Source organism: Nomascus leucogenys, chromosome 18, assembly GCF_006542625.1.
Source record: "Nomascus leucogenys isolate Asia chromosome 18, Asia_NLE_v1, whole genome shotgun sequence".
In the NCBI taxonomy this organism is placed as follows: domain Eukaryota; kingdom Metazoa; phylum Chordata; class Mammalia; order Primates; family Hylobatidae; genus Nomascus; species Nomascus leucogenys.
This window is the reverse complement of record NC_044398.1, coordinates 37,301,699-37,326,684: the sequence shown is the minus strand read 5'-3', so window position 1 is coordinate 37,326,684 and position 24,986 is coordinate 37,301,699. Positions and strand designations below refer to the sequence as shown.

The 24,986-nt window shown below is 47.2% G+C and overlaps 1 protein-coding gene across 2 annotated transcripts in view; it reads left to right on the top strand.

The window, feature by feature from the left end:
* The window catches only part of FRMPD2 (FERM and PDZ domain containing 2), a 122,434-nt gene extending 98,491 nt beyond the window's left edge, over positions 1-23,943 (top strand). For both annotated transcript variants that reach the window (XM_003278156.3, XM_030797997.1), the window contains 8 exons: positions 2,557-2,661; positions 4,773-4,866; positions 5,758-5,843; positions 7,621-7,768; positions 9,501-9,715; positions 12,016-12,114; positions 17,044-17,387; positions 23,339-23,943. In XM_003278156.3, coding sequence (XP_003278204.2) covers positions 2,557-2,661; positions 4,773-4,866; positions 5,758-5,843; positions 7,621-7,768; positions 9,501-9,715; positions 12,016-12,114; positions 17,044-17,387; positions 23,339-23,387 — 1,140 coding nt within the window. In that variant the 3' untranslated portion in view covers positions 23,388-23,943. The remainder of the gene's footprint in view (positions 1-2,556; positions 2,662-4,772; positions 4,867-5,757; positions 5,844-7,620; positions 7,769-9,500; positions 9,716-12,015; positions 12,115-17,043; positions 17,388-23,338) is intronic.
* Positions 23,944-24,986: the final 1,043 nt, after the last annotated feature.

The following is a 24,986-nucleotide window of genomic DNA, read 5'->3' as shown; positions in this document are numbered from 1 at the left end:
ATGTCAGGTGGATGGAAGTTAACTTAGCCCCTTTGAGCCACAGCTTCCCCATCTGCATACAGAAGCAAATGCCTGCATGGCATGGTTGGTGTGAAAAATGCATAAAAGAAGGCAGAGTTCCTAGGGCAGTGTCTGGGCACAGGCTCAGTGTGGGTGCCTCTGGAGTCCTTAGTCACTAATTATAATTGTTATGATAATAGCACCATGAGGAAATTGATTGCTGCCAACGGCAATGTGTGGGCAACCAGGCACCTCCTATTCTTGTCCTTGAATTGGTCCTCAAGCTGGGAACTCAGTGGCTTTGCTCTTGACCATACCCTGTGGAGGAAGAAGATGGGATCTGGAGTAGGTGTATGGAGGGCTGTGTGCTTCAGTCCCAGCTCTGCTGTCCTCTGCCGTCTCTTTGGACTCTGAGTGGTGTTGTCTCCTTAGGCCCCTCCAGACCCATGCCCCAGCCTCTCCATTCTGCTCTGGGCCCTGCACAGCTGGTGCTCATGGACTGAGTCAACTTGCTGTGTTCTGCTTGGTTCTGCCCAGGAGAAGCCTCAGGAGGAGCCTGCAGTTGTGGGATGAGTGAGGACAGGGTGGCAGTGCTGGAGTCTCAGCTGCACACCCTTCATCCCACTCTCCCCCTGTGCTGACACAGGTTGGCTGTGTCCCTCTACAAAGAGCACAGCTCCTATCATGGTCCATCGACCACTCCCTTCGCTCACCCTTCAGGCTCAGGGGTGGTCACAGCACCCAGTGTTTCCAGCCCCAGGTGCTGAACTGATATTACTGGTTTCTCCAAAGGCTGCCAAGACCTTTGAAAACAGGCCTCCCACGACCTCTCCTCCCTTACTCAGGATGAGTGTATGCCCTTCTCATTCTTGCTGGGACAACTTGCTGGTTGAAACAGGCAGGTTATTGCACCTCTTTTAACCTCATTTCTCTTTTTATGATGGAGATAATGATGTCTGTCCACAGCCGTGGAAACTAAGGTACTATGCCCAGTGTCGGGGATAAAACCCGTCTCTTTCTTCTACTCATCTTAGCTTCATCAGCTAGGGCCCCTGTAACTAAAGGCAGATTAATGAGAGAAAAGCATCCACGTGTATTTACTATAAGTTTTATGTGACATGTGAGCCTTCTTATGGAAATGACCTGAAGAAACAGTTCTCCCTGAGTATATTTGATGAAGAATGGAGAGTCATGGAGAAATGAGATAAGACAAAAAGCAGGAGTATGTAAGGTGGGAGGAACTCAGCAAGGCCAGCTTGTTCAGATTCCTCTCTCAGTCCCTGTGTCTTCCCACATAAGATGCTCCATTTTTCCAGATATAGGGAGGGCATTCTCACTTGAGGGTCTTGTGCCCTGCTTCAGGGGAAGGTTAGAAAATCCTTCCTAGGTTTTAGCACCTGCTTCTGAAGAGAAGGGCAGGGGAAGGTCAGAGAAATCTTCCTGCATGTGCTGTTTCTCCAAATCCTCCAATGTGCCAAGGTGCCCTATTTTGGGGTAGTGTGTTTTGACCCCTGTCACAAGGATCTGGCATGCAATAGGGCTCCATGAATGACAGTGCCTTCCTAATTGGCCATGGTGCTCACCTGGACAGAACATCCCATGAGGAACTGGATGCAGGAGGCCAGCGGAAAAACAACGATAGTAGCTGCCATTAATTGAGTGCTTACCTGTGTGCCAGGCAGTGTCCTGAGCACTTTATATGTATTAGCTCATGGAAGCTCCATGGTAACCCAATGAGATCATTCCTATTATCGACCCCTTTTATGGGTGGGGTACCTGAGACAGAGAGAGCAAAGGAGCACACCCAAGCTCTCTCAGGGAGCAAGGGACAGAGCTGGGATTCGGATTGGCCTCCAGAGCAGAAACCTTCACCCCAGGCCTTCCTCTGGTAGGTCCTCTCCGGCAGGAAGCAGAGCAGAGCAGGCCTTCAGGCTGGGGCTTGTTTGGTGGCAAACCTGAGAGTTGGTTTCCTGGGGCTGGGGGCAGTTGAGGGGAGCAAGGGAGCTCTAAGGCCACACTGACCATGGTGCAGGATGTAGGATCCAACCCAGATGCTGCAGGCTCTTCTGGGTCTCGTGGCCAACTTTGTGGCCAGATGATCCTCTGTGGTATGGTGGACTTTAGATTCTCACTTCAGGTCTCAACCTCAGCAGTCGAGGCTTCGTTGTTCAGCTTCCTCCAGCTTGTTTATTTTCCTGTGTGTCATTAGAATTTTCTAACATGCATGGTCATTAGAAAGCACTAAGTAAAGGGGGAAGATAGGACGAAAGACCCCATCTTCTAGGCAGAGGGACAGTGGAACATGAACAGTGACCCAAGCATTCTCTGCCTAGAAGTGGCATCAGCCCAGTCTATCACTCCCTCATCTTCCTCCTGCCTTGTCTGAGGTCACATGGAGAAGGCCTGATAAAGTTGGAAATGAATCCCCTGCTGGCCCAGTCCAAAGCTCATGATCTTTCTGAGGTGCAATGCTGCCTGCTCCTGAGAGCAGGTGAGAGATAAGAGGTGACATCTGCCTTCATCCCATCTTTATTTTTGTTTGTTTGTTTATGGCAGGGTGCTGCTTCTTCTTGTCCTCCATCACCTCCGGAAATCAGTGCTGGTGAAATCTACTTTGTGGAACTGGTTAAAGAAGATGGGACACTTGGATTCAGTGTAACTGTAAGAGTTTTTAGGAGAGCTTGAAAAGCAGTTAACAAGATGTCCTTCTAGAACCTGGTGGCCATTCCACCCAGATGGCAACCTCTGACAGTGTGCTTAGTTTGCACAAATGTAAGGGGTGAATAAAAAAGCCAATGGGGGCCTGCACTGGAGGATGAGTTCAGAGACAAACAGAGGTACTGGAGAACCTCAGGCTGAGCAGGGCATGCACTAGGGGTCTCCAACCTCATGAGGAGGCAGCGTGGGCAGAGTTGGGTGATGTGTTCTGACTCTGAGGTCAAGCTGGACTGCAGAAAGAAAGAAGCATATTGGGGCTTCAGGGACACAAGCGAAAGGTGAGAAGGGCAGTCCACTGTCATCTGGCTAAGGATGGGTGGGGCAGTCCACTGTCATCCAGCACAGAATCAGTGTGGAGCCTCTTGCTCAGACATCCCAGGGCCAGGCCTCCATCAGGACTGACACTTTGCATTTGGTTTCTGAGCTCTGCCTGGTAGACCCTTGTGAAAGGAGATTACCCATATAACTGTGTTTACCCAAGGGGTTGGGGAATGGCACACACAAAGCTGGTGAAAATCCAGAGGTCAGAGGTTGGAAGGTGCTGCTTTTATTACTGAGTATTGAAAGTGATCCATTACCGGCTGGGCTCGGTGGCTCACGACTGTAATCTCAGAACTTTGGGAGGCTGAGGCGGGTGGATCACAAGGTCAGGAGATTGAGACTATCCTGGCTAACACGGTGAAATCCCATCTCTACTAAAAAATAAAAAAGAAAATTAGCTGGACGTGGTGGTGGGCGCCTGTAGTCCCAGCTACTTGGGAGGCTGAGGCAGGAGAATGGCGTGAACCTGGGAGGCGGAGCTTGCAGTGAGCCGAGATCGTACCACTGCACTCCAGCCTGGGTGACAGACTGAGACTCCATCTCCAAAAAAAAAAAAAAAATGAAAGTGATCCATTACCTTGAGACCGTGGAGTGGGTCTGGATTTCAGGAATGTCATTGTTGGATTTAACTGTTGATGGGAAATAGAATGGCATCTCCCACCAAAGTAAGGACACACTATGGCTGATGAAAATTTTCAGAGGACATTCAAGAGATATGTGAATGGAGGGCATTCTTTGCTTTCCCCTGTGATAATGCTGTGTACCTAGAGCAAGGATATGTGTTTCCTTGGACCCTAAGCCTGCAATGAATTTGTCATCAGTAGATGATTTTAAGGGACCAAGTAAGAAACCAAGCAATAAGGCTCATGAATCCACATGGAGTGAACAGGCTGATACCAAATATGGTCCGTTTATTCTTGGCTTGGGGTAACAGCCCTATCAGACACCAAACATAGCTATTTCTCATCTGAAAAACTCACTAAATTTTGGGTTATTCACAAATATATATTTGCTGAGAAGAGGTTGGTGATTTCCTTTGGCTGGCAAAAACTTGGATTTTCTTTGCAGATATTTAATTTCAAAAATAATTCTTGAAATGCCTCACTCAAATCCAAATGGCCACTAAACACATGAAAAACACTCAAACCCATGAAAAGCCACAGGAATACAAATTAAATTAAAATAAAATTTTAAACTTTATGTCTACCAGCTTGGCTAAATATAGCTGGTGGAATGTAGAAAAATGGTACTGTAATACAAAGCTGGTAGAAATGTGAATAAGTATATCCATATTCACATAGGGATGCAATCTGGCAACATCTATTATAATGAAAAATGCACATATCCTTTGGCCCATCGAAGCACACAAGATGTGCCAGGCACAAGCCTTCAGGCCTAGAGCCGTATCCACCTACACTGGTCACTACCTATAGAGAGATAGTGGTGCATCCCACGTGAGCATTTGTTGAGCACCTGCCATGTACCAGTGCTTGGGCTGGGGACATGCCCAGATCTCTCACACAGTTTCTGTTGTTAAGCTTATGAACACCTAATCTTATTGCTCGGTGGAGAATACAATCTAAACGAATAGGTGAATACAGAAGACAGTGGCAGTCGGAGGTGAGGTCATGGGATAGAGTGGTGGGCAGGTGGGGATTCCCTTAGCTGGGGAGGTTGGGGAGGCTTCCTGGAGGAGGAAAGATGGGTGGTGAGATTTTTGTTGTGTTTTTCAGGGTGGCATTAACACCAGCGTGCCCTATGGTGGTATCTACGTGAAATCCATTGTTCCTGGAGGACCAGCTGCCAAGGAAGGGCAGATCCTACAGGGTGAGAGATGGGGATGGGGTCTCATTGGGAACTCTGTGCTCCGTGGTGTAAAGAGCCCTGCACTGGGAGGGGCAGCCTCTAGGCCTTGCCCTGCTCCCGTTCTGAAAACTCATGCAAATGATTGCCTCCCCAGGTCATGCTTTTCTCACCGGAAAGGGGGTGATAGAACCTGCCCTGCCCATTTGATAGGTTGGGGGGTCTGCAGTGGCACACTGGGAAGCATAAGTGATAGAAAAATAGTAGAAGACTTAAAAGACTTGTGTTGCTCTTTGGCCTTCATGGGAAAGCACGCTGCTTTCCTTGGAGGACAAGTGGGCCTCGGTAACCTCACTCGCATATCCGGGGAGGACACCTGAGCCTTCTGTCTGCCCTTGCTCAGCTCCCACTGCTCTGATGGAAGGGGGTGATTTTTATCGGTCTCCAAAACTGCCAGAATTGAGCCAAAAGGGGACCCTAGGATCTTACTTATCTCCATTTCCCCTAGAATTCTGGTGTCCCCAGCATCAACCATGCCTCCCTGACCTTTTTTTGAAATAAAAAAAAAATACATCCTGGAGATATAAATATCTAAGCGACTTGAAAATACTTTCAAAAACGGTTTCACAGGAAAACAGGAGGAAGGATAAGGTTGAACAGAGCTGGCTTAACCACTCTGTGAGCCAATAATAGAAAGGCTTTTATATCCCTGATCTGTGATGTGCCTGAGAAGAAGGGAGTGAGCCTGCTCAGAGAGGCAGGATTCCTGCTGACTCCAGGGAGACACCTGGCACCTTTGCTTCCTTTTCCACTTCTCCAGGCTGCATGGAGGGGCGCCTGGCAGGGGCCTCCTGGAAGGGAACCTCCTGCAGCCTCAGGCACCAGGTCATGACATGACATCCATCCCTTTCCCAGGTGACCGACTCCTGCAGGTGGATGGAGTGAGTCTGTGCGGCCTCACCCACAAGCAGGCTGTGCACTGCCTGAAGGGTCCTGGGCAGGTGAGTGGACAGTTGCTGACCAGCTTCCCTTCCTTCCGGGGCTTTCCTGAACAACATCAGAAGCTGAAATCGTCTCTGGGTGGGAGGGAGGCAGGCAGGAAACAAGACTTTTTCTTTGTTAGTTTTTTTTTTCTCTTCCATTTCTTCTTACCCTCACTTTTCTATGGGGATGTGAAACCCAGGAGATAGCAGACAGATGTTTCTGAGTAGAAAAATCTCACCCCCTGTAGGTAGCCTTAGAAACGTACTGGTGGCTTGCCTGAATTCTGGAATCAGACAGCGGAACAGAGAAGATGGAGTGAAGCGACTGCTCTAGCCTGGCTCTGGCTGCCCCAGCCCCGCTGGCCCTGTGTCCATGGGCTCTTGGGCCTTCTTACCTCCCTACGTTTGCATAGGATGACCCCACTCTGTTCCCTGTTCATGCCGTTCCCCCTCACCCTGTGTTGTACCCACCAGGGCCTGGGTCAGAGTGTCCTGGGATTCTTTTCCTCACAATGAGGTAGGAATTCAGGGTGCCAAGAGCAGAGCCATTCATCCTTTATGTCCCCTTTATTCCTTGCCCTGCAGTGACTTGATGTTATCCCACTGTGCCGAGTCCTCTGCCTGAGGTTAGGAACTGCCCCTATGTCCTGAGCCACAGAGCTGGCATCACCCTCTCTTGGCAGCTAAAAAGTCAACAGAGACAGGCAGGATTCCTGAGGGCCCTTCCAGCAAGCTGTGGGGCAATGTTCTGGCCACTTTTTGCTTTCTTTACCAAAGCGGTCTTCTGGTGTCTGGTGAAGTTTGCTTATATTAGTGACTTTGGTTGACCTATCTTGAGAACAGAGCCATAATTTATTGGCACCTTCTGATATTTAGACCTTTGCTAATGAGCATGGGTAGAGAGGGTACTTGGCTGGCCTCCTGGCAGCTTTGGCAGGTAGGAATTGTCCCTCTGTGATCCTGGGCCAGGTGCTGAGTGACAGGAGCAGCAGGAAGCTGAAGGCAGGGCCACATGCCCTGAATGGGAGCTTGGCATTTCTGAGAAGCTTCCAGGTGACGTCTAGCTGCTGGTTCTTGAATCACACTTAGAGCGACAAGGGTATATGGTGTCGTGGGGAGAAAGGTGGGAAATCACACCGGAAAGAAAGGGGAGGGCAGGTGGTGCAGAACTGGGGTGCCATGGGTTTGGGTCTTAGGTGATGGGAAGCATTGGAGACTTTAAATCAAGAATGTTGCATGTTCAGTTTGTATCTTAGACCAATTCACTGGCAGCCATGATGGGGTGGACCAAGAGGGGTGCAGACAGGGTCCAGCGAGCCAAGGTAACCAGAGCTTGCCACGGCCCAGCAGGACACTGACAGTGAGAGAGGAGGTGGAGGGGAGGGGTCACTGGGGAGCTGTTCTTAATGGGGAATGTTCACGTCTTAGAAACCAGATGGGGGAGAGCTGGACCACTCCAAATGTGGCCCTTGGCAGGTTAATGGTGGTGTGAGCCAATGCGAGGGGAGGAGTGTTTTAGGAAGAACGAGGAGGGGAAGTGAGGGTGAGTGAGGGGAGGAAGATGAGTGTGGCACTGCATATGTGAAGTGGAAGTACATGTGTTGCTTCCAGGTGCACTTGTCTAATAAGCCCTGAGAAATCTGGGTCTAGATCCCAACACATAGGCTAGTTGAGAGATTCAAATGAGTCTGCTTATAGGAAGGATTCGAAAATTAAGAAGCATTTGCAGAGTCAAGGGAGTGCCTCCTGGTTGCCATATGAAGTGTAAACTGAGTTTGTTCACCTTTCCTTCTAGGTTGCAAGACTGGTCTTAGAGAGAAGAGGCCCCAGGACTACACAGCAGTGTCCTTCTGCTAATGACAGCATGGGAGATGAACACACGGCTGTTTCCTTGGTAACAGCCTTGCCTGGCAGGCCTTCGAGCTGTGTCTCGGTGACAGATGGTGAGAGGGGGGAGAATTGAGTGTTACTATTGTCATGTTATTGTGTGCAGCTTTTGAATTGTCAGGTCAAAGGGGAAAGGCAGGAAGTCTTCCTCTGGGTCCTGAACAGAAAGCAAGCCGTGGTGATCATGCTGAGATCGGCTTTTTCATGCCATGGAAGCCCATCTCATGGAATAGGTTTCTGGAAACAATTGCATTTTCCCCAAATGACTTCTAGGCATCTTTCTGCCCCCAGCCTTCCTCAGTCCTTTAATCAGCTGCCAGAACATTAATGTTTGTGTGAATATTTAGGATGAAATTGACTGAAAGGGTCATACATTTTCAGATAAATTTGGCTTCACAGTCCAGCCAAGTCATTTGTAACAAAGTTATTTGAGGAATGACTAGGCAGGTTGGGAGAGGAAGGTTCAGGAATCTAGCCTTGTTATTAGCATCATTTTAAAAGCCAAATGAACAATCATTTAGAGGGACAAAACTGCATGTTTTCTGATGGGCTGCCCCTCTGTAATTCCCTTGTGATTTTGGTATTGGCCAGGAACACGTTGATTTCCGCAGTAAGAATGATTTGGACTTTAGCCATGTTTTAGTCCCTTCGTAGAGATTTTCTGGTTTTGCTGCAGAAGACTCAAGCCAACCATAGGGTAGAGGTGGAGCAAAGGGGGAATGCTTCTATTTAAATCAAGTCTCCTCTGTCCTCACCTCTTTGCTCACTTCCTTGGGGCCTTTGAGAAACTGACTCCAAAGAGCGGAGGAGGCCTTAGGGCGATGGTAGAACTTTACATAATTGCTTCACGTAGTTGCTTCACATGCTTCCGTTCTTGCCCTAGTGAAGTTTGCAAGTCTGTGCTCTGTCCCTCTGGGCATTGATGCCAGCGGGGCAGCCCAGAGGCCTCTTTGGTGGACAGACCATGTAGGTGGCCAGCTCTATTCATCCTTGGTGCCCAGAGGCAACTGTTTTGTCTTATGGTCAGCCTACATGGGTAAACAAAATGGCAGCTAAAGCATTGTCCATAGAACTGGCCATAATTTTCTCCATGGTCTAATTATGCAAAATTTAGTTTCAAGTATACTACAAATGACTAGAGTTCTAAAGGAGTAATAGGAATATATGTGATACAAGTTTTATTAAATGCCAAGAGCATGTTGTGTATACCTAGCAGCTATATCTTTATGTATAAACACAGTTGAGTTATCTATAATTGTGCTATTCAATATGGTAGCCACTTGCCATGTGTGGCTATTGAGGACTTGAAATGCGACCAATCTAAATGGATAAAATATGTACTGGATTTTGAAAGCTTAGTTTGTAAGAAGAATAAAAAATATCTCATTAATAATTTTTTCATATTGATGACATGTTGAAGTGGTAATATTTTAGATATATGGGATTAAATAAGATGTATGATTATAGCATATTTAACCTGTTTCCTTTTACTTTTTAAATTGTTTTATTTTTTGTTTTTATTTTTTATTTGCTTTTTCCTTTTATTTTAATGTAGCTATTTGATAACTTCAAAATGACATTTGTGGTTTGTATTTGTAGCCCACATTGTATTTTACTGGACAGCACTAATCTATAACATACATAATGTACTCTGTCATAAAATTAGCAAAGGAATTATTTGAACGTAAAAGAAATAATTCATCTACTTGACAATTTGCATTTTGAGACTGGTCAATTTCACTTGTAATCTACTGAAGAATTTATTTTTATCAACATCCCACACTACAGGTCCTAAGTTTGAAGTCAAACTAAAAAAGAATGTCAATGGTTTGGGATTCAGTTTCGTGCAGATGGAGAAAGAGAGCTGCAGCCAACTCAAAAGTGATCTTGTGAGGATTAAGAGACTCTTTCCGGGGCAGCCAGCTGAGGAGAATGGGGCCATTGCAGCTGGTGACATTATCCTGGCCGTGAATGGAAGGTCCACGGAAGGCCTCATCTTCCAGGTGCCCGGGGGCATGGGCAATGCAGCTCTGTGTGCAGGCTGGCCCCAGCTTTGCCTCTTACTAGCCTGCTGCTGTGGGGAAAACTCTGGGCTCTCAAAAATCACACCAGCAGCCTGGATTTTAATCACATAAAGAGAGTAATTAGTGGTACACTCTCACATTTAATTTAAAATCTCTGTTTTTAAATATCTGACCTTGAGTCAGCCTTGCTTCTCACTGGGTTCATGAGAGAAGCTGAAGATAAAGCCCTGGCCTTTGTGCTGGCTGACGTCTCTTCACACACATCCTGGGAGGTAGGCGTGGGGCTGAAGGGACTAGAGTGGGTCGCTTTCTGCTCTCCTTCCCATTTCTCAACTACATTTACAGCTTTTCATACATTATTACACTGATTGTCCTGCCTATGATAAAAAATGCAATTTAAGAAGAGAGAGTAATGAAATACTGTATATATTAGACAGAGTCCTGGAAGAAAATGGAGTCATTTGAGGAACATTTAATAAAGGTGTGGGCAGGTTGTTAGGAAGCTCAAGGGAGCATGTTGTGGCCTAGGGCTAGGAAGAGTGGGATGCAGTTACCCCTACCCCGAGGCCAAAGGGGATGGGAAAGAGCAGTTACCCCACCCCATGAATGGAGAGCCATTGGAGGGGACTTGCTGGCATGAGCTCTCACCTTGGCTGGGGTTATAGTCATCCCATGGCAACCTGAAGGGAGGAATTTGGAAGCAGCGATGACCTCCACTCCTCCCTGTCTCTGGTCTCTTGCCATGTTCCCCTAGCTGAGCCCAACAGGAAGCCTCATGTAGCCTTCATAGGTCAGCTGCAGAAACGCAAAGCAAGATGGACAAAGGGGGACAGTGGCTCTGGGCAGGGCTGGGGGGAGGTCTCTAGAACACCTACACTTTGGTTGGGAGGGCATGCCTTCATCCGTCCATCTCCTGATCCAAGAACCCTTCTCTGAGAACCACTGCTGGGCTGGCAACTCTATGAGAGATTGAAGACACAGAGGAGGACAGCTCGTGCAGTCTCAGAGCTCATGGACAGAAAACAGTCGTGATGGCAGGAGATATGTATCCTGGGAGATGAAAGCCCATGCTGCAGTGCTCACACCAGTGAGCCAGGAAAGAAGTGCACCCCTTGGAAGTCCTGGGTGGCTGAGGCAGGGACTGGGGAGTGTCTTGATCAGCAGTTCTTAAGCAGGGATTATTTCCCTCTCAGGGGACATTTGATTAAGTCCAGAGACATTTTTGGTTGTCACAACTGATGAGTGCTTCTGGCATCTAGTGAGTAGAGACCAGAGACGCTGCTAAACACCCTACGACGCACAGGACAGGCATTCCCATAAGAAATTTTCCAGCCTGAGAGGTCAACAGTGCCAAGAGTTTGAGAAATCCTGGTCTAAATAGGAAATAGGAGCTATTGAGGCAAACTTGAACCCTGGACATTGAGAGGGTGGCTTGGAGAAATGGGTTCAGCATGGCAGGGGCTTAGGACGTGGGTGCAGAGGGGAGTAGACGGGAGAGAGGGAACTGGGGTGAAAGGTAGCAGCGGGCAGAAATGGGGTCTATGTGCTATGCCTTGGAGCTTACATTGAGGGAAAAGCAAGTCAGCCAGGGTATGCAGTGGGGGAAGGACTCAGTTATATCTGCATTGTGGAAAACTACCCTGGAGCATTGTGGAGGGAGGCAGGTGGGTGACACTGGAGAAGGCAGCAAGCAGAGAGGAGGTCACTGCAATACTACAGGTGAGAGGTTCCCAGAGCCCAAGCCAAGCCCTGACGGGAAGCTCAGAGCCAAGGGTCAGGCTTTAGAGATTCAGATGGTGGAGCCTGCACAATTGGTGGCCCAAGATGAGGGGAGGTTGGGAGGAAGGGTGATGGAGATGAACAGCCATTTGTTGGAGTCACTCTTTCTGTCTCTGAAGAAAAGGCATTGGTATTGGCAGATATTGCCATTCCCTTGAGCAACGTGGAGGGAGGCAGGTGGGTGACACTGGTGAAGGCAGGGAGCAGAGAGGAGGTTACTGCAATATTACAGGTGAGAGGTTCCCAGAACCCAAGCTGTACAAAGGTGATGCACAGCCCAGCATCTTGCATCAACTTTGTGGAAGCTGCAGGCCACTGACCTTGGTTCCTTGCACTTTGAAAAGTCAGGCCCACAGCAGTGTTCTCCGGAGTTCTCTGGAGTGAGAAATAGATCAAGGTGCAGGGGGGAGGAGCTAGCGCCTGGGACACAGTGGGGAGAACATTGCTGCATCCCCAGCGATGCAGGCCCAGATCTAACAGTGAATCTTGGTTTCTCACAGGAGGTGCTGCATTTACTGAGAGGGGCTCCACAGGAAGTCACGCTCCTCCTTTGCCGACCCCCTCCAGGTGCACTGCCTGAGATGGAGCAGGAATGGCAGGTAGGCTGCAGTGTCTTCTACTCTCTCTACCTGGCTCTGGTTGGGCCCCCCTTTTCCTGACTCTAGGGTCCTAAGAGGGTTGTAGGTAGGTTCAGTGCCACCTCCTTTCACAGGGGCAGGAAAATAGCTGGCCCCCGAACCTCAGTAGGTCTCCTTCCTCTCCCTGATTCTGCCTCTTCTGACATTTGGATCTTCCTGTAGATGTTTACATGTTTAGACTTTGGCTGTGAAACTTTTAGGGCCAGGCTCTCTGGAAACCCAGGCATCAGAGAGGGGAGCCCGGGAGGAAGGAGAGTAGACACAGAAGCAGACCAAGAGAATTTCCAATAAGAATTTCCATTCTGAGAGATGATGTGGAAAATAGGATATATGATTACCCTCCTAAAGCATGAAATCGGCACGTGCAGTTTAGTGCAAAGAAGAGAGCCATTGGAATCAGGAAAATCGGGATTTTTACCTTTATGCCTATATTTGCCAGGTTCTCAGAGAAATAGAACAGATAGAATGAGTGTGTGTGAGTGTGTGTGTTTATGTGTGTGTTTATATATGAAGAGAGTGAGAGAAAGAGAAAGAGATTTATCACAGGAATTGGCTCATGTGATTATGAGAGCTGGCCAGTCCAAATTCTACAGGGGAGGCCAGCAGGCTGGAGACTCAGGGAATAATTGATGGAGATCAAGCCCAAAGGTGGTCTGGAGGCAGAACTCCCTCCTCCTCAGGGAGGTCAGTCTTTCCTCTTAAGGGCTTCAGCTGACAGCATGAGGCCCACTACATTATGGAAGACAATCTGTTTTACTCCAAGTTTGCTGATTTAAATGTCAAATCACATCTAAAAAAAATACCTTCACAGTGACATCTAGATGGTACGTGACCGCCTATCTGTGTACCATGGCCTAGCCAAGTTGACAGATACAATTACCCAGTGCCATGCCTTCTGTGGGGTCCCTAGGAAACAGATTTTGCAGCAGAGATGTGAGTGTGGGAGGTTTTATGAGGCCTGCACTTGAGAACATCCCCTGTGAGGGTGACTGAAGTGGGGCAGGGCAGAAGGAGAGATCAATGTGCAGCTATAAACAGGGCCTCAGCTGATCCTGGAGGGAGCCCTGGAGCAGAGATGGCCCCTTGGAGCTGCCATGAACTGGGAGAAGAGAACCTGTGGCTTTGCTTGTTGCCCTAACCAGTGCTGGGGTGTGGGCTGCCCCAAGGGAGGGGAGATGAGGCAGTGGGATGCGAGTCTCAGTCCTGGAGGGGGATCTGGGCAAGTATCTGGATCACCTGTACCTTGGGCAGTTGCATAGGCCTTGGGCAGTTGCCTGTCCTCTCTAGGCTCATGATTCCTCATCTCTAGGATGTGGATAAAAATGATCACTTATCGTGTCTGAGGGTGACACCATCACTAGGACAACATACAGGACTTGATGACCCAGATCCTGTTGATGCTTAGATTCCAAGAGGTCATTTGACATAGCCTCTAGGGAGAGAAGAGCTATGGGAAAGATATCCAAAAGTTGCTGGGTTGGAAAAGAAGGTAGATGACAGCAATTGTGTTAAGAAACTGAACCAGGTGAGAGAGGGCCAAATTTCACACATACCAATTCAGGCCAAGGTGCTAGGACCCTGTGTTTTTGTTGAAATATCTAGGAAATCCCAGGGATAAAAGAGGTGTTTCCATCCTGGAGAATAGCTCCTCCCAGGAGAGCCCATAAAGATCTAGCAGGAAGGGTCCAGGTAAGGTGTGGGGGTGAGCTTTCCCCCCTCATATCTGAGGGCCAAGTGGGAGAGAAGTATTGTGATTTGCTTGGGTGGCTCCAGTGGTCAGATTGCAGAGCAAGGGTCAGCAGCTCTGGGGAGCGAGCATTTAGTCCATAAAGTAAAGCATCTCTGAGAAGGAGGCAGCCATGCCCACATTTGGGGTAAGGGCATTCCAGGCAGAAGGAACAGCATGAACAAAGGCCCTGAGATGGGAACCCACTTGGATGTTTGAGGGACAAAAATACAAGTGTGCTTGGGCTGTCGTTAATGAAGCAGAAGTGGAAGAAGTTGTGGAGGTGGCAGGGACCGACCTTGGAGGGCCTTGGGGATCAGAGGAGCATGATGCCACCATCCTGCATGCAGTGGGAAGCCACCGGGCTGGCATGGAGGGTTAAGCAGGAAATGCCTTCCTCCGTTCCTCAGAGGGGCCACTCAAATTACTGGTGCACAGGGACTAAAGGAGGTCAAGCAGCCGTCATTCAGGTCAAACATGATGTGGCTTGGACTCAGGCTGTAGCTGAAGAGTTAAGCAACCAGATTTGGGATACAGCTGGGAGATGGAGTCCAGGAGACTACTTTGGGATTAGAAACAGGCATGAGGAAAGAGAGCAATCAAGCTTTGGCACGAGGAAGCCTTGGGGCAATGCAGGGTGAAGGAGGGGTAAGAAGGTAAAAAGCCTGATTTTCCTGATTCCAATACCTCTCTTCTTTGCACTAAATCACACATACCTATTTCATGCTTTAGGAGGGTAATCATAGATCCTATTTTCCACTTCATCTCTCTTGGCACCAGTTACCAAGAGAGGGACTGCTTACAGGGGCTGGGGAAGGCCATCTGGGGTGCATGGAGGAGAAACAATAGTTCTTGATATCATGTAAAACTGAGATGTTTATAGGCTATCCAGTGAAGATGTCTATTAGGCAATTGTGGAGAATAGGCATGAGATCAGGGCTGGGAAAAGTGAATTTGGGAGTTGTCAGCATATACAGAGGTCGTGTAAAGCCATGAAATGGTTGAGATCACCTTGGGAAAGAGTGCAGATAAGTTCAAGGAGAGGACTGAGAAGTCAGCACAGAGCACGCCAACACTGAGAGGCCTGGTACAGAGATGGGACAACATGAGATTAAGACGGGGCCTGGGAATTGGTGGAAAAACCAAGCAAGGGTGGAGCTGATGGTCAACTCCATGTAAGTAGGGCAAATGAGCAAGGAACCTCTCAGGAAGGAGGGAGGGACACACTTTGTTAAATGTTGCTGAGAGAGTGAGAGGATAGAGTATTGTTCTTCAGCTTTAGAAAGATAGAGGTTACTGGGGACCCTGATGTGGGCTCCTTCCTTTGGGTGGTAAGGACAGAAGGCTGGTGCTAGTGGGTGCAAGAAAGAAGGAGGGAGGCGTGGAAGCAGTGAGAAGAGACACTCATCTAAGAGGCTGCCATGAAGTAGAGCACAGAAATGGGTGGCGAGAGGTGGAAGCTGAAGTTGGGGTAGGGGCACAGGCTGCTCGGTGGAATTTGCTGTGGGAAGATGAAGAGTTCTCATCTGAACGTGTCCATTCTCACTGTGAGGTCACAGGCAAGGTCAGGGTGGAGTTGTTGGAAACTTGAAGAGAGAGACAAGATGAGAAATAATTTAGAGAGCAGAGGTAGAAAACTGAATTGATTAAGGACACAGAGAAAGATTATCTGGAAGTCTTGACTGCCCATTTGACATCTGCAGTCACACACTTGAAGCTAATCTAGTCAGAGGCTCAGAAGCAGGGGTGAGGTTCACACAGTTTGAGTAGGAATTAAAATGGAAACCCAGAATCTGCAAGTGACACGTGATGGAGGAAGAGAGGGGCAAGGAGTTGGGAGCTCTTCCTTGTCTTCCTTGTCTGTAAGTGAGCATCTAGGGGCAGAGCCATGGAATCTAAGCAGAATAAGAGGTGCACCAAGGACATGTGTGACAGGGAAGGGGAGTGGGGGTAATGATGAAAGCAGCAGCTCCACAGACTGGAAGTCTTGGAGTGAGGAAGGATTGCTGGAGAGCATGTCCAGGGACAATGAGCTAGAAGAAGAGGATAGGTTAAAAAAGAGATTTTGGAGGTCTCTCCAAAGAGTATGAAAATGTGATAAAATATGCTCTTTCTTAAAATTTTGATTTTTGATGTATCCTTTATAATGTCAAGTCTATCAGAAGAGTGGTAAATGTTTATGATTTATAATTAAATAAATGTTCACATTTGGAGGTGTATCCCTCTCACTGCTAGGGATGTACAATCAGAAAGGTGGGGAGACCACTCATTGAGGGGGTTCTTCTTTTGTAGGTGAGGGCAGGGGTGGGAACCCAGGCATGGGCTCTATTACATCAGGTGTGGAGATCATGGGGTGGAAGTGCTAGAAGATAATTTTCAGGAAAAGGTAAAATCATAATTCCTACAGATATAAAAATGAACACATGTTAAAGATTTTATTTAACTCATTCAGTGAGGGAACCAGGCAGATGTTAAAATTGGCTCAAAAGAGATTTCAAAGGACCTGTTTATTTATAGAGTAGTAAAATAGCTCAAAGACAGTGGAGACAGCCAGAATCAGAGAACCCAGCAGGTTCTGCTGTAGATAAAAACAGTTTTCTACTGAAACACAGATTGTTTTTCTGTAGAAGGTCAAGCAGTGGCAGCAAGACATAGCACATCATCAGAACCAGAACCTAAAAGGCTGAGAAGTAGGTGAACAGTTGAGAGGAAGCAAGGAATGTCTGGGAAAGTGAGGAGGAGACCCAGGAAAGAACATCATCTTGATGGGGGCGGAGACAGGGAGACAAGCCCTGCGATGACAGATGAAGATGAAGAACTTAAAAAGAAAACATTTCTTATCAGAAAGTGGAATAGAGTCATTGTTTTGCATACTTATCTTCCATTTTTATCTTTGTCTAAATTTTGCAAATATTTTTTATTTAAAAATAAGGCTCACATTTGTGGAGAGCTTCCAAAGCCCTCTAAGCTAAGGTGCCTGAGTGTGTTGCCCAGTGTCCAGCCGGGAGCATGTGGAGGAGCTGGGATGCTATGGTGATAGACAGACCTCAAAGCCCATCTTGTAACTACTCTGATCTATAATCATATGGGGGAAGAAAGCTTTGTGTTTTTAAAAAAACAATGTGCATCCCGCAACCAGTAGTCAGTAGCATTTCTTTTAATAGACACCTGAACTCTCAGCTGACAAAGAATTCACCAGGGCAACATGTACTGACTCATGTACCAGCCCCATCCTGGATCAAGAGGACAACTGGAGGGACAGTGCCTCCCCAGATGCAGGGGAAGGCCTGGGTCTCAGGCCAGAGTCTTCCCAAAAGGCCATCAGAGAGGCACAATGGGGCCAAAATAGAGAGAGACCTTGGGCCAGTTCCTTGACACATTCTCCTGAGTCCCACCCTCATTTATGCAAACTTCACCAAGAAAGGGATGCATCAACATTGGCGACCTCTTTGGAAAAGGATATGAGGCAAAACTGCTATTCAGTTTGTGATATCATGAGACTTGGAAGGTAAGAATCACCACATTTGCAGACATTTTGTAAACTGTGTGCATCTCATTGCTAGGAAATGATAATCAAGCCATCAATAACTATGCTTGGAAGCTTTTTGTGCCCAGCACTGTTCCAGGCATTTAGAAGAGAGGCTGCAACAAGAGAAGCATAAGGTCTGGTGCTGCTGTGACCACCTGTGAGCTTTTGGGAAAGCAAACCCTACCCAGGCCACAATTGTCCCCAGTATGTCTTAGAAGCTATAGATGGCAGGCCTCAGGTTTTCTCCTGGCACACAAAGCTTTCTCTTATATCCTCCATGGCCTGTTAAAGCTTTGTAGTAAGAAGGAAGTTCTTACATGCATCCTCGTTTCTATTGCTAGTATAATGCTTCATTATCAACATCAGCTTTTTTAAAAAAGATGGGGTCTTACTATGTTGCTCAGGCTGAATTCAAAATCCTGGGCTCAAGTGATCCTCCCACCTCTGCTGGTCAAGTAGCTGGGTCTACAGGCGCCAGCCATCATGCCTGGCTACACCAGCTTTTGTTTTCTAAACACATCTATATCTTCAAGACCACCCTGCAACATTCATTTTCACAGTTATTTTTAATTTAGTCAGCATTTTTGTGCCCATCCATCTGTAAGTATTTCCAGTTCTCAGTCCTATGCTGAGGGAACACAGTCTTTGATTTAGTTTGACAAGTACTTATTACACAAGGTGCTTGGAAACCTGTTGGGAGCAGACAGAGGGCTGCACATGTAGGGTAAGACCTGCTTCTAGGCATTTGCCAGCCAGAGGCATGGGCACAAAGCAGGCAAATAACAAGGGGCAATCGTTTGTGTCTGACACTCTATAAACCCACTGAGATTAAATGGCTCTCATTTGGTGATCATCCTAGAAGACTGTCAAAGGTAGATCCATAGGGAATGATAGTCTCTGTGAAGTGTGAAGCAGTGGTGTAATACTGTTGGACCCGGTGAGAGCTGTGACAAACAGGAGCCAGGCATGCATTCCCTAAAAGTACCCTGCTACAATTTTTTGAAGAATGCTGTGTCAGCCAAACAAAAGCTAACTGGTTGGCAAAGTAGAACAGGGTGGACAAGCATATTCATCAATGACATTCACTTTCATTGTCTGATAATGTATAACATAAGTGTATTTATAGTTCTTTACAATTGCAGTGTAGGCAGTAATTGACATACTTGATAAAATAATAAAGAAAATAACCTACAGAGACTTGTCCAAGGACAACTATTACCATGATCTTAAAGGACATATAAAAGGAACTGTACTTTCCTGTAGGCAGGAGGCACTTGTTTGGATATGGAAAGGTTTTGCTGCCAGATAGCTTGGGATAATGAACAGGGACCCTGAGAGCTGAATTATAAAGTGACCCTGGGTATAGGTACAAGCTGGGAATTTGACTTGCCAAGTGCCTTTAATTTAATATAGTCAATAGTTATTAAAAATGGTATTTTAAACTATTAGTATAGGCAGTCACTTTTTCATTCATTAAACTACAGAAAATAAGCCTGTTCAATATAAAAATGATCTAGTCTAGCCTCAAACTCCATGCTGGAATATGCTCCATAACATTCCTGAAGAAGGAGTCCCAGCTTTTCCTTGAATATCTGCAGGAATGCGGAACTTGCTACCTCTTGAATGACCCATTTTATCGTCATCTAGTTACTGATCAGAAGGTTCTTCCTTATATTAAGGTGAAATCTTTATGCTGTTATGCTGTTCCTATGGGGCCAGCATTTAAAGTTACACATTTTGTATACAGCATGACTCATAAATTCAAGCCTCCTAACTTCATCTGAAGCTCAACCAAAGAAAAAGTGATTTGCTCCCACATGGAGGGAGCAAATACATCTTTATGCCTCTTTATGTCTTCTACTTCCAAGTCCGGATACCTATTTCTGCCTATCTTTTAGCATTTGCCATTTTTTTTGCATCAAACATCACATTATTTTGTTTTTCTGAACCAAATTAAATTTGGCTTAGTGGCCCTATTTGCAAGGGTATACCAGATGTCCAAAATCTGTCATTCTTGGAAGGACTGCTCCTTCTAGAGCCACATGAGAGTCCTAAGGGCTTGCCCAGAGCATTCCAGGGGAGTCTCCTATCTTCAGTCTGTCGTGAACACCCATCACCTGTCATACTCACTGCCGGGCCCACATGGTCCATGTACCCATGGATGAACTGTGCGCAGGCAGCTTTACTGTTCTCAGTATCCTGGCTCTCTCAATGGCCAACCGCTCCCCTTTTTTCTCTTGCCTCCCTGTGGTGGTTCTGTTGATGAATGCTTTCTGCCTCCTCACATTTCCTGGCTTTATTTTTACTTCGTTTTCCCTCCCTCACTTAGGAACCTTTCCTCCCCTCTGAAAGAACTCAAACCAAGTCCGCCTCTCCTCCAGCAGGACGTCAGTTTGCATTTAATGCACACATAGTTAGTGGCTGCCCCCTACAGGAAGAAAAGAGGGGCGCATGCCCAGCAACCCCTGGACACAGTTCCCCCAGCTCCTGGGTAGGGTCTGAATCAGGATTCCAAAGTGGGATTGTGACTCTCTGCAGAAGCCTTAGAAGTGTTTGCAGCTCAGTTCTGAGGTGACTGTCGCAGGCCACTGCCTCTAAAGTGTCTGGCATCTGTGAGTTAAACTCTTTAACAAAAAGAGCATGGATTTCTGGATCCTATTATGTGGTTTCAGCGTTGCCACTTACTAGTATGCCTGGAGCTTTGCCTTCCCTGAACTGGAGGCTTCCCAAGTGTAAATGGCGACCATGACAATTTCACAGGGTACTGTGCAGGTCAAAAGAAATAGCACGTGCAGGGTGCTGTCACAGTGCCTGGCATGCAGTAAGAACTCAACGCAAGTCTGTTTTCCTTCCCTTTCCTGAGCTATTTCCAGCTAAAGAACAGGTCCCTTCAATTGAAATTCCCAGCAAATTGCCGGAACTTACCATCTGCCAGGTGGCAAATTCCTACAGCCAGATGGCTGCCAGCACCACAGCAAACCCAAAGTGTTCATGGACAAGATTCGATTTCACTTTCTTTCCCTGTTCTCTTTTCCCACACTCTATATCTAGAGGTTTTACCGTCTAGTAGTAGATCTTTATAAAAATATCTTGCAATAAAGCAGTACAGTATATTTTTATGAAGGAGAGTTGGATTACGTGCCTATCAGAGGGAAAGCTTGGCTGCAGTCACATTTTTTATAAGGTTAGTTCCTAAAGGTAGGCAGAAGGCAACAATCACATCAAGTCTCATTACCCTTGAAACATCACTTTGGAAGGAATGATGTTATTTGCCCCTTGGTGTGGGAGCAAATCACTTTTTGTTTGGTCGAGCCTCAGATGAAGTTAGGAGGCTTGCATTTATGGGCCATGCTGTATGCAAAATGTTTGTCTTTAAATGCTGGCCCCACCGAAACAGAGACAGACTGAGAGGATGAAAGATTTAGTTCTCCCACTCATGTGCACTTCAAGGCTTACACTCATTGGTTGGAAAGTTGGTCTTTGCAGAATGTTTAAGGTTATCTTTCTCTTTCTCTTTTTGCCTAGCACATATCATTAAACTCATGTAAGTAAAATGCACGTAAGTTCAGCAAGCATCACTTTGTGAAAGTGATGGTATAAATCTTGATGGTCATTTATTTAAGAAAGCAAAATGAAGCAGGAGTCCTGGAAATGAACCTAAAGTTATGATGTACCTTCTGGGGAAGGGCACTTCCTGGAATAGCAAAAGATAATTAGGAGGCCAGAAATCTCACTCAACTGCAAGGGCCAGGCCAGGTGTGATGTCAGAGTAGTTAGGGAGGGATGCAGTTGCCAGGTGAGGGAGCTGTCATGCCTACTCTTGGGTTGGAGTATGGTTGAGGGGAGTGAGTGAGGCGGCAGAGCCTGGGCTGCAGCCTCAGTGCTGCCTCTAGCAGTGTTCTCTTTACACCTTACAGGCTCCCAGGGGTATCTGCTCCCCGCATTCCTATCCACACTACTCTGACAAATCCTAACTATTGTACTTCAGCTCAGATTTATCATCTGAGCTCCAAATCTGGCAGTACATTGAACTTGTCTACTTTGATGTCTTAGAGCTGCTGTAAATCCAACCTGCCAAAACTAAAGGCAGTTGTCAGGAGCAGAGACCTGGGGCTCCCAGCTGTGTCTTCAGGGCTAACGGAGACATCAATATGGGGCCCGATGTTGGAGAACTGGAGACATGAAGAGACACAAACCCCAAACTTTGTTATGAGTTTAACCATAAGTAAATGGGACAATTATAATACCTTCATATTTCAAGCCTGAAATACCCAATCTGCCTCTGTGAATTTCCTCCTGAAAGGCAGAGATGAATTTGGTGGCCCAAGTCTTTAAAGGACAGCTGTCCAGAAAAGTTAGGCACAGTGTCTTTCCACAGTAAATATTCTGTAGCAAGCAGAGCCTTCAGAATGGTTTCACTGACTTCAGAGCTGAACTGGGATTCCTTTTAAAAATACCCACTGAAGAGTTTCAGGACTCGGTGGGGACCCTGGTTCTGGGGTCCTGCTGGTTTGTGTGGGAGAGATGGCTGGCCAGGAAGCCCACATGAAATCTCCAGATTCTCCTCTAGTTATCATCTGTCTATAAAAGCCTCCTTCTGTTGGACAGCTTGGTGGGCAGAGAATGAGGGCAGGAAGAAGCTGAGGTCATTACACAGAACCAGGGGGTAAGCAGACAGCCCCGTGTACCCTGACAACATCAGGGTCTTGCTGAAAGTCCTGCTACATTAGCCATGAGCTGGCTGGCCTTGAACCCTGGGTGAAGGACTCCACCTCTTTACCCATCATGTCCACATGGCAAAACATGAGGCTTGCTGTGAAAGAATGTCTCTATCTTAATGAAATTCTCCAAATTTCCAAGTCTTGCCCTTTCCATGAAATAGGCATACAGGCTTCTGGTGCCTCTTTATTCCCTATTCACCCTTTCCCTATGCCCACAGTTGAGCCCCAGGTCAAATCTCCAAGGGCAGCCTGATGGCATGTGCAAAAGGGTAGAAGGAAAGGCAGTCGTTCTCCCAACTTGTGGTGGGATGATGGCCAAGATTTCACCCTTGGGACCACCAAGTCCCGCTGGATAAGTGGGGAGCAAATCGCTTTTTCTTTGGTTGAGCCTCAGATGAAGCCTTGCCTCTTGTCTCTCAGGCTGATGGCTTCCCTAGGTCTCTATCCAGGCAGAGCCAGTAGCTGGAGCTCCGAATCAAAACCAGAGGGCAAGGAGCTTATTAGAAGAGGTGGAGGGAGTCTACTGGTGGGAGGTGAGGTGTGGACACTGAGGCAGCTGCAGTGGCCAGTGGACACATACTGCTGCCATCTTCCACTCCTCAACAAGGCTTAAAGTGCTCAGAACGGAGGGAAGGAGGTATTCCTTGAGGTGGTGGGTGCAGTGGTGAGCCTGGGCCTGGGCAATAGGCTAGATTTCCCATTCTTTGATAAAACTTCTCGAATGTTTCTTTCCTATGTTTATAAGAAAGCACAGTTTTTACATGATTTGGCCAAGCTTAAAGTCAATTTTCCCTGCAAATGCTCAAGAATTAAAAATGTCTTTTGACAGTGAGTATTCCTCTTCAGTCTTTGTAGAATAATTTCTTTTTTATACACTTGAGTGTGCATATATTTACATGAAATTCACTATTTCACATACCTTGTAGTTCTCATGAGCGGAAATAATGTCTCTTTCACAGTGAAGCTCAGTTTGGGACAGATGCTTCCGGCTCTACTGGGGAGGAGGATGGGCTCTCTGGGTGTCTAAGGGTTTGTAGCTATTGGGGTGCACCAGAGCCGATTTTAAGAGAAAGAGGCAATGCAGGAAAGGAGAAGGAGAGCAGCAGCACATAACAAAGCCAACCCATTGATTCGGATGTGGGGAAGGAGGCTGAGAAATGAGGATCCATGTATTTGGTAAAAAGCTAAATCTTTGTGCTTTTCTCTTAGATATTCCTTCTCATCTCCTCTAACCAGACTTTCGACAGATATTTTCTGAGCAACTTCTCTGCATGTCTGCAGTGCTGTGTAAAATGCCCTACCTTTGCACGGACTATTCTTTCTAATCAAGAGGCATGTGTGGCGAACTTGGGGCAGCCCCTGGAAGTCTTGTTCTTTGACCATTACGTCTGTGGCTGCATCACCAGATAATGAGCTTCACCACTCGTCTGCCTCCTGTGTCCTTCCACGGGGAGCAAATGGCACTCCAGCTGGCCGCCTCTCTAAATAGGCACATTTTCAGTGCTCAGAAAAGGACCTGATCTTTGCATAAAGTGCTTTGATGGTTGCCTGCTTGAGTCACTCCCAACCCCTTCCTGAAGCCCTTTCTTTATAATTCTTCTGTTGAAATAGCTATCATATTCACAGTAATAATCACAGCATCTCACATTTACTAAAAACTTACTCCATACCAGGAACCCGGAGTGGGGGGCTGTGTCAGAATTATGTAATTTACGTGTCTCAATAATCCTAGATGCTTCTTGACCATCTAGTTTTGTCAAATGAGAAAACTGAGATTCCAATGAAGTCAATAAACTTGTCCAAAGTCTGACCGACTCTGCTTGCCATGTGATGAGTCAGTCTTAGAACTGGGTCATTGCCCTGCTTGCAATGCTGTGCCGTCTGGCAAGCCCCCCAACCCCGGTCTTCTGAGCTTGGTAAGGTGCTCCAGCTGCCTCTATCATAGCACTTCCTACATGGACTGTAACATTTCTTTACTGCTCCAACTTCTCATTAAATTGAGGGCTCCTCAAAGCCAGGGGTGCTGCCTTATAAGTTTTTTGCTTCCTGGTGCCCAGAGCAGCCTCTGGCAGGAGCTGTTTGAACATTGGCTGAGTCTCACGGGCCTGTGTCGTGGAGAGTATTCTAAAAGGCAAGGGGAAGGTGGGGTGAGGAATTTTTTTTATCAAGGCTGGAAGAAACATGGGCTTCTGTTTTCTAGTCCTGAATTGGATGGGGAGGATGGGGAAGGTGACATGTACCATCCATGTGGAGCCCCTTCTCCCACCTCGGAGGATGAAGAGTATCTTACCGTCAACTCTACATGCCAAGGCCAGCTACCCTGTGAAGAATGTTTGGAGGCGGATTCTGGGACCATTCCCTTGCCACAGTTCTGCTCTTGGGGCACTGTCCCAGAATCTTTGCCTCCAGAAGAGTCCCCAGAGAGTGGGAGTGAATGGGAAGACTTGGAGGAGCCTGTGGCCCTGGAGTACGGTGCCCTCAGGTGGGTATCACTCTGGGTGGGTGGACTGGGGCTGAGCTCTGACCAGAGCAGGGCTCAGTGCTATCAAGCCACTTCAGCTGGGGGCGAGGGATGGTCTGTGGGCATTGCCCAGTTTCCCCTGCATCTTCTTTGGGGGTCATGCATCATTGTGATGGCCATTTTCACAGAACACTTACCATGGCCCTTGCACTATGACAACGACCTACAACATGGGGACTGTCATCACCCCCATTTCACACGACACATTTGGGGATTTCCCAAGGTTATCCAATAAGTAAGTGACAGAACCAGAATTCAAACCTGATCGGTTCCCCACTCCATGGCCCACCTGTTGAGCATGCATCTGTTCTGCCTCCTGTGTACAGGAGGGTGCAT